Source organism: Lissotriton vulgaris, chromosome 8 (assembly GCF_964263255.1).
Source record: "Lissotriton vulgaris chromosome 8, aLisVul1.2, whole genome shotgun sequence".
Classification (NCBI taxonomy): Eukaryota; Metazoa; Chordata; class Amphibia; order Caudata; family Salamandridae; genus Lissotriton; species Lissotriton vulgaris.
In genome coordinates, this window is record NC_141696.1 from 842897175 (window position 1) to 842911208 (window position 14034).

At 43.3% G+C, this 14034-nt stretch overlaps 1 protein-coding gene across 1 annotated transcript in view; it reads right to left on the minus strand.

Annotated features, from left to right (window-relative positions):
- The window catches only part of COL4A2 (collagen type IV alpha 2 chain), a 656575-nt gene that overhangs the window by 151139 nt on the left and 491402 nt on the right, over positions 1 to 14034 (minus strand). The window contains exons 27-29 of the mRNA XM_086934754.1: positions 7217 to 7282; positions 1503 to 1610; positions 625 to 846 (exon numbers count right to left, since the gene is read on the minus strand). Coding sequence (XP_086790880.1) covers positions 625 to 846; positions 1503 to 1610; positions 7217 to 7282 — 396 coding nt within the window. The remainder of the gene's footprint in view (positions 1 to 624; positions 847 to 1502; positions 1611 to 7216; positions 7283 to 14034) is intronic.

Sequence of the window (14034 nt, forward strand, 5' to 3'; positions counted from 1 at the left end):
CTGTTTGCTTACTATAGCTTCACCTAGCACTGGCCCATCTACAGTTGATAAAAATGTGTTGAAGATGTGTTAGGAGTAAACTCTTTGTTGTCAAACGTGGTCTAATTGCATGTGATGTCACTTCTACTATCCCTGGCCCTTTGATACTGTTTATAAAACTTAGAAAGATGACGACGAGAAAATTAAGGGTCAATTGCTGGAAGATAGTTCAAATCCTACTGCCAGTGGTCAGCTTTTAGGACTATTGTGTAGAGCGTCCAATAGAGAGTAATTGATGTGCGGCATCTAGATTTCTGTACTTTCCCTTCTCACTCAAATCACCCTTATCAAGGCCGCTGCCTCCTCAGGGAGGAGCACTTCGCTTGGCTAATTGAGAAATACGAATTGAGCTGAAATTGCTTAATTTCTTATTCATCTTCAAAGATGGACATATACACTTACAGTTTTGTGATCTGATATACAATAATGTATTTCTTTCTCTTGTAAGGTAACTTGACAATTTTTACTTTGGGTAAATCCAGAATATGCCCTGCTGGACTGGCAATGACCTTGAGAGGAAATTTCAAAACCTTAAGTATGGGTACTTTAACACTAGAAAAATATCCAACAGAAAGAAAGGCTTACCTCTGACGCCTTTAACTCCAGGTTGTCCTTGTTCACCTTTTAGACCCTGTGGTCCACGTGGTCCTGGATCTCCTGGAAATCCTCCTGAAGCTCCTAGAACATCACCTGTGGCCCCTTTTTTCCCCCTCGATCCCGGAACGCCTACTCGTCCTTCTTCACCTTGTGGTCCTTCCTGCCCAGGAAAACCGGGCAAGCCTTTGTCTCCGCGAGGTCCAACGAATCCTATTGTGAAATGTTAACAGGTAAATCTTCTAGAATAGAAAAACTTGAGTATCAGCACCATTTATAGGAATCAAAGTCTGCCTAACCAATGTGGTACCAACAACATATTCAGTAGGAAAAACAGTGAAGTCGGTGCATTCTAATGTGTACTTAAAATTAGGAAACCGGAAGTGAAGAAAAGGGTGTTGCAGTGACTATTCTGAAGATTGAACAAATTTGAAATTAAAAATTTATGTGAAAGGAAGTGAAAATAGCTTGTATATGAAAGGAGGGTCAGGCTGAAATGGGTAAATGCCAGTGTTCCATCTGAATCCCAATTATTTCAACAAAAATATAACTGATGATAAAATCAAGAGCAATTCAAACAACTGTTTTAGCAGTTTAAGAGTACTTCATTAGCCCTTTTTAGCACGTCGGTTCCTTAGAAGAAGAGGAACCCAGAAGAGGAAGAGCAACTTCACTAGAAAAGCCAATCTAAAATTGCAGTTATTAAGGAATGCTCAGGACAAATTTCTAGAAATGTTTCATTAACCCTCCATAACCAACCAGAATAGTGTGCGTCTAAAACTTAAATGATGGCAATGTGTTCAGGACAAATGTCGGACGGGGAATTTGTCTTGGAGGTACCATAAGATGAACTTTGATTGATACGCTACCTTCTGGTCCTGGCACGCCGGAGGTTCCTGCTTCACCTTTGGATCCTTTAAACCCTTGAAATCCATCAGGGCCCGGTTCTCCAAAGAACCCGGGTATCCCTCTCATACCTGAATAATGACAAGAATCAAGCTGTTAAACCATGCAGGAGGAAATAACAAATAACGAATAACGAACAGAGGGCGGTATACATCACAAAACTAGATTCCTCTTTGCGTTTGTAGAGAGGACCAGTTAGTCACGTATTACTTTATGGGATGTTGATTTGGATGTAGTGCATGAATTGCAAAACAAAGTAAGGGGATTTCTTAGTAGCCCGCTTCCAGTGATGCTGAAGGGGTGGGTTGTGAAATAACAAGGATGCCCAGTCTTGATTCCTCTTATTCCACTTTTCTGCCACCACTATTGGTTTAGTGTCTCTTTTTCTCACCCTTACAAGTTATTTTTCTCCTTCTTTCTTCTTTTGTTTTCATAGCTTTCTCTTACTGCTTCCTTTCGCCTCCATTTTCTGCTTTTCTTACAGTTGGTCAAATTCTATTGATGAAAAATAAGTCCTGTTCCCCCAAAAATATCAGTGCTGTCCACCAACAACCCCCAGCATAACTAAAGCACTGCTTATGTGTTATTATCACATTATATTTAGCTTCTTTTAGTTACCTGTGCTCTGTTGCTCCTCAGCTAGGTTCACGCCCTATAAATACCCATATATATCTACGTTCACACCTTTGCCCCCGGTCACTGGGTTTCTCACAGTGCTCATAGACAGATTCTAGCTGAAATCAAATCTACCCTTGAATATGTACTATTGCTCAAGGGTGCAGATTTAAAATGTTCCCTAATTGACAAAACTTAGCAGTAGTAACTGCTTTCCAGGCATACTTCTAAGTAAGTCATGTGATTTTTTTTGAAGGCTGCCATTTGGACAATGCACTATTGTACATAGTTTACAATTGTGTACTGTTAAAAGGCAGCTTGAAGTGCAAATACCATTTTTTAAAATGTTTCTTTTTTTTCTCAGAAGTGAAAATATTTCCTCATGGAGAAATCCCTTTTCCTACAGTCAAATCAAGTTTAGCAGTGATCCGTTCCCTTTGTCACCCCGTTGGGCAGTTACACAAACACTTTGCTGGAATAAAACAGCGACCTATCCAGGCTGGAAAGGGGTGGGTAACATCTTGAAAATACTCATAAATATGACTTTGTGGGAATTCAAATTTACATTTGAAACCACCCCTTACTACTCATACTCTCATCATTTTTCGTGGGGATTACTACTGCATAATTCTGATGTCAGTCATTAATGTAGATATTCCCTGCAGTAAATGGCTTTGTGTATCAGGAGGCCATAGGTTTTGAGATGGAGCATGATTGCATATGTTTGCAGCATATCTGAGATGCTCAAGTGTAAATGGAGTTCACAAAGATGTGTTCAAGTGCATCCTGGAGATGGCCCAGAATTCTCCAGATCTACCACAGTGTTGGCAGCACCAGTGACACACTGTTGATCATAGTGCAGAACACACTTCTGCTGCTTGAGAATTGCACAAACCAAGTGCAGAAACAATAACACAAGGAGCTGGAAAAAAATATTAAAAACTTGGAAAATCACAACTAGCGCAAATGACTCGTCAACTGAGTCAATTCTAATATGATTCAGAATTGGGTTTCTCAACCTTGTGGATGCCAAACTTGTAAGTGAGAGGATTTATAGAACTAAGTATGGCCCACAACAAAAGTAATGGAAATCCACAGATCGTAATGTAATAATTGATGTTCAAAGATGGGAACAATACCAGGTAAACATACTTGAACAATGGAAATCTAATTGTTTTTTACAAGTGCATACAGAAGAAACCAAAAAGAAGATGGCCTGCTAGTGGAGTTTTTTAGATTAGCACCTCTGCTATTAAGCAAAGTACTGACAGAAGCCGCGGGTGGGAGGAAAGGGGGCATATTCATGGTGTTTAGATTGAGTGGATGGCTGAAGTCCTATCAGCATATAGTTCTTTGGCTCCTCACCTGTTCTGTAAACGTGTAGTATTAGTGCCTTAAGTGATGGTAGTTTGTCTACCTTGTCTAAACGTGTGACCGCAGTCAAAGTCGGCTACACAAAAAATGGAGGGTTTTCTCCTGAATGATAATGGTGGAGTCTTAACAGTGCCAGGAACTCCTAAATAATCACCACCCCCTACACGCCACCATATTTGTAGCGGCATGTGAAATTTGTCGAATTTACTTTTGTGTAATTACATGAGATACTGCATAAATGTTATGAATTTATGAGAAATGCAAAACTGTAATTTCGCGCTACATTTTAGCATGCTTGTTTCCGGTCCAGGGAGAACCTGGCTTGGCAGTTCGTGCTGGACTATTCCCATGAGTGCTACGCAAACAAATGATGACGGAATGCTGAATAAATCATACATTCACCCCCAGTCAAGAGAACTGGATTAAATCCATCGTTCTTTTGCTCACCATGCCACCCCAGTTTAGACCCATCCATATCCAAATAAGTCTTGACCCTCTGTCTCATGGGAACAGTTCAGTCTGAACTGCCAAGCCAGGTCCCCCATGGACCGGAAACAAGCATCGGGCTGGACTGTTCCCATGAGGCACAGAGTCAAGACTGATTTCCATATGGCTGGGTCTAAACCGGGATCTTTCGACTAGGGGTGAATGTTTGATTTGGTCTGCATTCCGTCCATCATCTGTGTGCCTTTTGCTTAACATTTCAAAAAAGTCACATGGGTTAAATTTACATACAATTATTTTAAACCAAGATCCTTTACATAGTCACTGGTTATACTAAGTATCTGTCAGGCACTTTGCACTACTAGTCCTAAACCACTATAACAGTGGTTCTTAACTGGTGTTCAAGGGACTCCCAGAGGTCTGCCACACCGACAAAGGGGGGCTGCAACTGCTTATAAAATTAAATATTAACAGATTAATAAAGTCTATATGAATAAACAAGGACAATGTGAAATTGAACATTTTAAACTGGAATTTGAAGTTGAGGCTAAAAATTTAGTTGGTATCCTCAGATTGATTTGTGGATGCAATGCAAGTACATCATACAGAATATAGTATTGATAATAGGAGGCCTCAATATAATTTATAAAAGCTTCAGCTTTCCCAATCAAAATATAAATTTTTATGTTTGTTTTAAATTAAATTAAATATTTCAGCATTTATGTATTTGTTTCATGGATGCTTGTTTCTGTATTTTTGTGTTTTGTTTTGTGGTTCAAATCACTGAAATTGCTTAGCTAATGATTTAATGAGGGTTCCTTGATTCCAATATTGATTCAGCGGGGTCCATAAAAGTCAAAATACTCAGAAACACTGCACTGTAACATTGCCAAGCAAGACTACATACTGCAGTTGGCAGGTTGTTACCCAGTTCCGGAGGTTGGTGCTGGAGTCATCTGGCCCTTGTAGTCCCACGTGTTGCGGATCGAACTCTGTGTGGTTGAAGTCAGGAGCGCTGGTGTCAGCGGGCTTTGGGGCTGCGGTGCAAAGTGCAGCAGTGTGTGTCATGCATTGCCCTCAGGTTGCAGTGCAGGCTGCAGCTTGGTGACAGCATCCATTGGAGTTGGTTAGACCAGGGCTGTGGTGCGTAGTGGGGCGGTGCACGTTGAGATGCTAGCTGGTCACAGTGCCAGCAGCGGCATTGCTGAAGTGCTGTCGTCGGCTGATGAACTGTTGTTGATGGTACTGATGTCGGAAGGCAAAGGCTGCGGTGTGGGACGGGGCCATGCATCTTGTAACTTACGAGTGGTGCCCCAAAACCACGGTGCAGGCAGCGGCGTCTATGTCAGCTTGGAGCGTTGTAGTTGGTGAGACCAGGGCTGCAGTGTGAAGCAGGAGGTGGTCTGTGTTGTCCACGAGCAGTGTTCACAGGTCACAGTGCAGGCAGCGGCACTGTTGAAGGCATTGTGGCATCGTTGGGGACACCAGGACGGTGGTATGAAGCGAGGCTGTGCGGAGTGCAGTGCCCACAACTCATGGTGCAAGCAGTGCATCTCTGGCGGCATCAAAACTGCGTCGTTGGTGAGACCAGGGTTGCTGTTCAAAGTGTGGCGTGTCATCTACGGTGCCTTTGGGTCATGGAGCCGGCAGAGGCGTCATTGATGGCGTTGGGTTGCTTTTTCTTCTGTTGCAGCACAAAAAACACAGTTCCCAGTGCTGGTAGCAGATGAACTTGAAGTCTTGTTTGTTCCTGAGACTTCTTGAACAGGGGGCAAGCTCTACTTCAAGCCCTTGGGGAAACTCAGGTAAAAAAGATGTCACAACTCCAGTCCTTTCACTGCCCAAGTCAGAATCAGCCACTGCAGGTCAACACAGCAAAGCACACAGCAAAGTGGTAGTCTCTCCTCACAGCTTCTCCAGCTCTTCTTGCAGGTTTCTTGATCGACAAGAGTTATAAAGTCCTGGTGTCAGGGCCTCAATATTTATACCACATTTTCCTTTGAAGTTTGTACAAACAAAGTTCCACTGCATACAGAAATAAGTTCAGCCTGGCTCAGGCCAGGTTTGCCAGAGGAGGTGGAGACAGCTTTGTGAGAGGCAGACACAGTCCATTCAGGTGCCAGTGACAACCCCTCCCACTAATCTAAATGCAGCCAGGTATATTCAGCCTGGCTATGAGTCACCTAGGAAAGGCAGAACACACCTCAACATCCCCCCCTTGTGTTTGTCTAGTGTGAATGCAGATCCCCAGCCCTGTCAGTGTAAAGGTGAGACATCTTCTACACAAAAGAGACAGAGCCACATGGATGATTAGGCAAGTAAATACCCACTTTCTAAAAGAGGAATTTCCAAACACACAATATAAAAATCATCTTTACTAAAAGATGCATATTTAAATCCTGAGTTCAGGCATACTAAACTCCACTTTTCTATCAGCTCCCCTTGGCCAGCTACATTTGTAAAAGTGTTACAAAGCAGGCCCCTTGTTCACCTATGGGAGAGATAGCCTTTCAACAGTGAAAACGGAATGCACAGTATTTCACTACCAGGGTATGTACAACACATCAGTACATGTTCCACCTTTCACATACACTACACCCTGTCCTAAGGGGTAGCTTTGGCCTACCTGAGGGGTGTCTTACATGCAAGAAAAGGGAAGGTTAGGGCCTGGCAAGTGGGTGCACTTGCCAGGTTGACATGGCAGTAAAAACTGCACGCAGAAACTGCAGTGGAATGTTTGAGAACCCTTTGAAAGGCTGCTTGTGGGGGTGGCACAATCAGTGCTGCAGGTCCACAAGCAGCGTTTGATTTACAGGGCCTGGGCACACACAGTGCACTGTACTAGGGACTTAGTAGTAAATCAAATAAGCCAATCATGCAAAACCACTCATAACACACTTTATAGTAGGAGCGTTTGCACTTTAACACTGAACAGGAGTGAGAGAGTGCGCAGAGGCACTAAACCAGCAAACGCAAGTCCAAAACCAGGAGGCCAAAAAGCAGAAGTCTGAGGGTAAACCCACTGAAAAATCTAAGTCTAACAGACATTGCTTCGGCTAAAGCTTCTCTTAGATTTGATGTTTGAGCTTAGTTTTAGTAAAAACTTTGGTTAAGTCTTTCATGTTTTTTTGTATTATTTCTCTGTCCTTCTGTTTTTCGGTTTGTATTTGATGTTTGGTCACCTAGAAGTTACGCAATCTGGCAATTGTCTATTGCATTATTAATCAAAAAATATAATCGTTACCTTTGCTTCCTGGAAATCCTTTCCTTCCAGCAGGTCCCCGGGGAGCTTCCAACCGGCAGCTAGAACCTACATAATGAGTTAAATCAATTTAAATATGTGAATGGTCCAATGCAAGCAAGCAATAACAAACATTTTTTATCATGACAAAACAAGTAAATTATGGACAGTGGTGGCTGATGATCTTTGAAAGTGGTGAAGAGTAATACCTGCCTTGAGTTCACTCAAAGGTTTTCAAAATTCGCCTTGAGAGTTCCTCATATATTAAGAATTACCTTCATTGTGCCAAAGCCAGCATTTCCTTATGGATACCCCCTTATGACAATCATAACATACAATTGTCCAGTACAAGAATTTTGCCATTGATATATAGAACCTGTATGTCAAAAATGTCCTCCAGCATTCCAGAGCCAGCGTCTTATCATGGCTTGCTTCCCCCAGACAACCCCCTCAACCCAAATATGCTACGGTTGCCCTCCCTGAGGCAAACAAGTATCTCCAGTGTGCCAACAGCAGCATTTTGCCATAGATGTCCCCTTACGTCAAAAATTATTTCCAGTATTTCAGGGTCTCCATTTTGCCTTGGATGCCCTCTCTTATTCCAAAAACTTCCTGCAAGTTCCCAGTGCCAGCATTTTGCCACTGATAAGAATGTTTTGTAGTATGTGCCAATCTCTGCATGTTACCTTGGGTGCCAACAAAAGCCCAGAATTATACTGAGTATGCCAAGGCCAGAAGCAGACTCACAATCATAAAGCATACAAACAAACACACTCTCATTCATTCACACTTTCTTACTTTCACATATACTCTCTCCCTCTCACATTCATTCTCTCCCCCACTCAAACTCACTCTCTCACTTACAATCTCACTCACTGTTACTCACACACAAACATACGGTTACTCACTGGTCCTCACACTGACTTACAAACACTGCTGAATGGGATCAAATAGATTTCGGCTGTGGGAGGGGATCATAACTACACCCCTTACATGTACACTCTAGATATCAACCTACAGAGTGCTGTGTATTTAAACAACAATCTATAGATAGCTTGTCGCTCAGCCAACTCCTCCCCCTGTCATCAGGAGCCTGGAGGCGAGGCCGAGAGGTGTGACCTGCAGGAGCCCTGACTCCAACTGATGACCATTGCTAAAATAAACACGCATGGATAAAGCCAAAAGATCTATTTTTGACTGTTGATATTTTGGCTTTAACGTTGACTTTGCTCTTTAAAAATTGTTTTTGTAAAAGGTGATCAAAAAACAATTAAAATATAGCGTCCTTTGCAGTTGCACAAGTGAACAGATGTGTATATTTTAAAAAAAAAAGTTTAAAAAAAATTGTAGTGGCCACCTGTGAGAAGTTGGCCTGATATGTAGTGTTTCCAATTCTGGAACCACTTGGTATCAGTCCAAACAAACCCCAAAGATGTCTGGTTGTAAGTCAACCTTGTTAGACAAGCTATCCTAGTGGTAGCATGGACTAAGCAGCCTTAAAGGCTTAACTTAAGAGGTCGTGTTAAGCGAGCTTTTTTACCACATACAATCCTGTAATATCAAATGAAAGGACACCACACAAGTATATATTATAAAAATATATGTGTTTATTTCTAAATTAATCCCCAGTACTCTTTATGAGCAAAGGGGCACAAGCGTTAAATCAAAAGCACAGTATAACATACAAAGTTGCACAATTCTAGATGAGGGCCGGTGGCCACTCAAACCATATACTAAAAAAATGGTATAAGAGATACCAATCGAACAGTGGTTAGGCCTAGGGCCTAGAGAATCGCTGGGAGCAGTCAGGACTAGCAATGCTGAAGTCGGGAGTAGCCCACGGAATTCGGGTGCAGCACGGAAAGTGCGGCTTGCACCAATGCAATGTCAATGGTGCGTAAAAGTTACACAAAGTGAGTTTAAAGATACTTCAGCTGAACCTAGAGGAACAAAACTTAAGACACAGACCCTAGAGGTGTGGACCAGTGTAGGAACACCGGCGTTGCAATGTTACCTCACCCACAGGAAGTGGGCGCACAGGGTCGAAGAGGCGTCGGTTTTGACACGCAGGCTCTTGGTGCTCGGAGCTGAAGAAGCTGCAGGCGATGGGAAGCAGAAGTGTCCGGTGTGATCCAAGGGCGGATCGAAGTCGATATGTATCTGAAAGCAGATGGGACAGAGTCTGGGTCACTCAGCAGTGACCAGGGTGGAACCAGGACGGAACCAGGCAATGTCGGGCGCAATCAGATGGTTGTCGAGAGGCTTCTCTCCGCTGTCACGTGGGCTCTGGGGCATCTGGGACGTCCAGGAGCAGGTCACGATCTGTCCCACGCAGGCTCTCGCCGTCAGCACTGTCGGCTTCAAGATTGCAGCAAACAGCACTTGGCAAAAGCAATCCACGCGGAACCGGGAGATTGCTTCTCACTCGAACCAGGAGGGTCAGAGTGGGGGCTCCTTTTCACAGGAGCTGGTGCAGATCTGGAGCAACCAGAAAAGCAAGTCGTATTCAAGTTTTCGTCGGCACAGGGGCCACAAGCCAGCTGGCAAGTGACCGGGCCAACGCGTCGAGCCAACACAAGCAGAAGGGCCCCACGCAGCACTCGTCGAGTGTGGAGGGGTGAGCTTTGGTGCAAGTGTAGCTCGGGTGGGGGCTTCTCAAACCCCGGTGTACAGCTTCGAGGGTCACTCGTGGGCTGCACGGTCAGCGTCTCGTGGCCTTTTCAAGATGGCGTGCCCCACGCTTCCGGTCGCCTCCACGGGTCTCAGCTCTGCAGGAACTGTGGATCGGGCTGGGAGAAGGCAGGCAAGCTTGATCTCGTCGATCTCTGTCGCTCGAGTTCCGGCGGGAACTGCAACAAAGCAAGGGTCGAGGGCTGGATGGTGCCTGTATGCACAGGGTGGTCACTCCTTGACCACAAGGGAGTTTCTTCAGTCTTCTATGTTGAGTAGAATGTCGAAGGGTCCAGAATTCGTTTCTTATGTTTCTTCAGGATGATCTAAGTTGCATTGGCACTACTCCCACTCTTAATCGAATCTGGTGGGCTGGACATCCTGCTAGGTCCCCTCCTATGGGTGGGACCCAGGAAGGGGGTGGTTACACCCCTTTCCTTTGATCCAGGCCGCGCTGGGACTGGGGCTGGGATGCCCCAGAACCGCTTTGGCCGGATTATGCAAGGGGCAGCCTTGTGCTCCCCAGGCAGTGTCTGGTTTCTTTGAAACCTCCCTGCTACAATCCACTATCTCCTGTCTGGGGTGGTTTGACACCGCCCTGCGACAGGAAACCCTTTGTCCAGGCCACCATATGCTGAGTTTCGGTCAGCAGCAGGAGGCCAGACCTGTGTCTGTGGCAGAGACATCCATTTTGTGGATCTGAGGCTCATTTTTAAATCAACCGCGTTTCAGCAAAGTAACATGTTTTATCCCTCTAGAAGGGTGGAATGCTACCCCCGTCGCCAGAACTGGCGAGGGGGTAGTATTCCAATTCGTATGACACCTTACACAACATGTTTTGATAAAGCCAAACCAAAGTTGCTATATAACCGCGAGGATTATAAGGCGCTTAAGAGTATATGGTATGGCATTATCCCGGATCAGCTTAGGGAGTTGTTCCCGACAGCTGCAGACAGGCTCAGCTCATGCCAGAGCTCCGTCTCACATAAAACCGCGCACTCCGCCTCCAGGATTGATGAGGCCTTCCATAGGCGTGACTCACAGGTTTATATGTGTCCAGATATAGGTTTAGATATAGGTATACTATATCTAAGCAAGGGGTGATTACACCCACTTGCCCCAGCTGAGTGATCAGCCAGTTGTGTCAATTTAAGAACCAGCCAGGGGTGGCAAAAGCTATGCTTCAGCCCCTGGTAGGCCTTGGTGGCACCTATGCCCTGAGCACCTATAGTGCATGGTACAGGGGCTGACAAGGAGTCCATTTCCAATTGTGGTATGTACCTATAGCACATGTATCATACATTTAGAGAGAGAACAGCAGGCTGGGGGTCTGATTAGCAGGCCCACAGCCTCAGTAAGTCGAAAACCAGTGAAGCAAAAGCAAAAAATTGGGGTGACCATAGGATAGCAGACCCTACTCTCCTACACCACCTATCTCTGCAAATGTTTAAAACAGCGTTTGTGATCATTTTACAGAAACAATTTTTAAAAAGAGAGGAAAAGAAAAATGTACATTTCGCAGAAGACACTGTGATCTGGAGAGAGAGATCAGTCAGGGAGGTCACTGCATTACAGACACCTGACACAATGCCGCAGTACCTGTTATTAACATTTTACAGGTCAACCCTGCCCCTGTCATGGAAAGCCATAAGAGTTGTGCGATGTCACTTCCTGTGATGTCATTCTGGTCAAAGGGTATGTGATGGCTTGTTTGCTACCCCTAGCTTTTTGGTTAATGGACATCAATGTGAGGCAATGCTGCAGCACGAAGTCAATGATACGGAGCCACCACTGATGTGGATTACTTGGTTGACTGGTAGATTTCCCATTTGTTTTGCAGAGACAGCAATGCCCAGCATCTAATTACAAGCTATGAGGTCCATTTGTATCCCTATGTATTCAAGAGTTTGCAGAGGGACTGAAATTCAGATTACTGCAGTAATTACCACATCTCTCCAATTCAATTGAATTCAAAATACCTTTATTCGAATTTCATAAAATCCATAAAAGTACAACAATAAAAACAAACAGTACCATTTTATGAATAAATCAATTACAGTGATCATAATTTAAAAAAAATTGTTATAGCTCTCATAGGTCAAATTTTTAGGGATTTTCCATCATTTTGCGTACACGAGATATCAGTCTCAAAAATGTGCTTGTGCGAAAAGTTAGTTCATCTGTATCCAGTGAAAGCAACGTTAAATAAGACTCCCCTAAAGAGAGAGGTCTTCTTTTTCTAAAATATGAGGTTAAAAACCAGTTGATATACTTGAAATACAATTTGCAGAAAAATGGGAAGTGCAAATCATTCTGTGTACTTGTACCATCGCACGGACATGGGTTATAATGTGCTGTATGATAATAACCCAAAGGGAAACCCAATAAAAATTTCACAGAGCCCGCCCTAAGGCGGAATAACAATGATCTTTCCCAGTTGGTCATGGGGAGAGTGAGGTAGGGTGGAAGTGGTTGTCTACACAATTCATTCCCCATGTATGTCGCAATTTTCTGCTACCAAACCTTTACTGATTAATCCTGTTGAAATTCACCAAAGGAAAACGTGTTGATGTAGAAAAAACCAATTACATATGTAATTACTCTCTTCCCAAACGAAAACTCTGAATAATAGCTACTCAATGCAGCTAGTAAATACCCCACCCTTGGGTGATGGTATTTACCAGGCACAGTATAAAATTAGGGCTTTCTTGTTATATCTGCTTGCATGTTTCCTGACTTATTTGCTAGTGATAGCTCAGTTCTGGAATTAGGGATCATTACTTGCTTTGTGGAGTTTGAGATAAAGATTAGCATCCATATTGACTGGTTCATTCACAATTTCCTGTCAGGTGCTCAGGAATTGACAATGGGTTTGGCCTTACTGTGCTTATCCATGCACAGGCAAGCATGCACACTTGTTGTTTGCATTTTTTAACACATATATGTCAGACCTTTTGTAGTAAATTGCATTACTGGATTTCTTGCATGAAGCAAGTCTAGAAGCACGCAATTCCGTACTAAAGAAAGTAAATCAAATAGTTTTAACAGTGCACAAACACTTGTCTGGCATGAACAGAACATATGTCATGTATCAACCATACTTTATGTAGGAATACCTCAGAACATTGGTTAGCAACAGGCTATCACTGCCAAACTAGGTGTAAGTAAAGTCCAATGTCAATTATATGACAAAAGCAGAGGCTAACATAATGTATACCTTCAGCACTTTGTCTACATGTAGCCACATTTAATATTACCTAATGATATTTGAGAGACTCAGTAAATTGAAATGGATACTATTCGAGCACAGTGAGCGAACGTCTAGACATCTTGTGCTACCTGATAGTTTAGTTTTGAAAGCCCTTGGTTTCCTTCCCCACTATATGAATAGTAGCAAAGTAAACAGGGGCCTAAGTTGTCACCTAAGTGGCTGCCACATGGTTTGCTGCTCAGCTTCTGCCAAGGGGAGGTGTGGTGTATAGTAGTAACAAGGAGAATAGCATAAGCAGAACTTGGGTTGAACCTTTGATTATCCACAATCCTTTACAAAGCTTCAGGAAACCCACTATTGCTGAAAATTCTTGCAAGAATAAGGATTTTCTTTTTATTTCATGGTCTACAAAAGTATAGGACTTTACTGTTTTTAGGAGTAGATGGTGGTTTCTGGTTGAGCACAATGTCATATTGCAGTGGCTCTCTTAGAGGAGGAGATTCGTATGAGACGCCAATGGAATCCTATTGAATTGAAGTAAAATGGTCTGATTATATATATATATATATATATATATATATATATTTTCTCTCCCCAAATGCCGGTAAACAAGAACGGCTGTCACAGGGCGGTCCCGCCAGGCCACCGGCAGGCACGAAATGTGTATCCCAAGATTTTCTCCACGTTTCAAGAAGAAAGGGTGTCCTGCATTTCTTCTTGAAACGTGGAGAAAATCTTGGGATATATATATATATATATATATATATATATATATATATATATATATATATATATATATATATATATATATATATATCGTGGAAACAGTCCCTCTCTGCAAGAAAGACTCAGAGGCCGAAGGGGTTTTCTGAGAAGCCAGCTCGTTTTTATTCATCTTCTGGCAGCGGTGGCGAATGCATTTCGGCTTTGACAGCCTTCC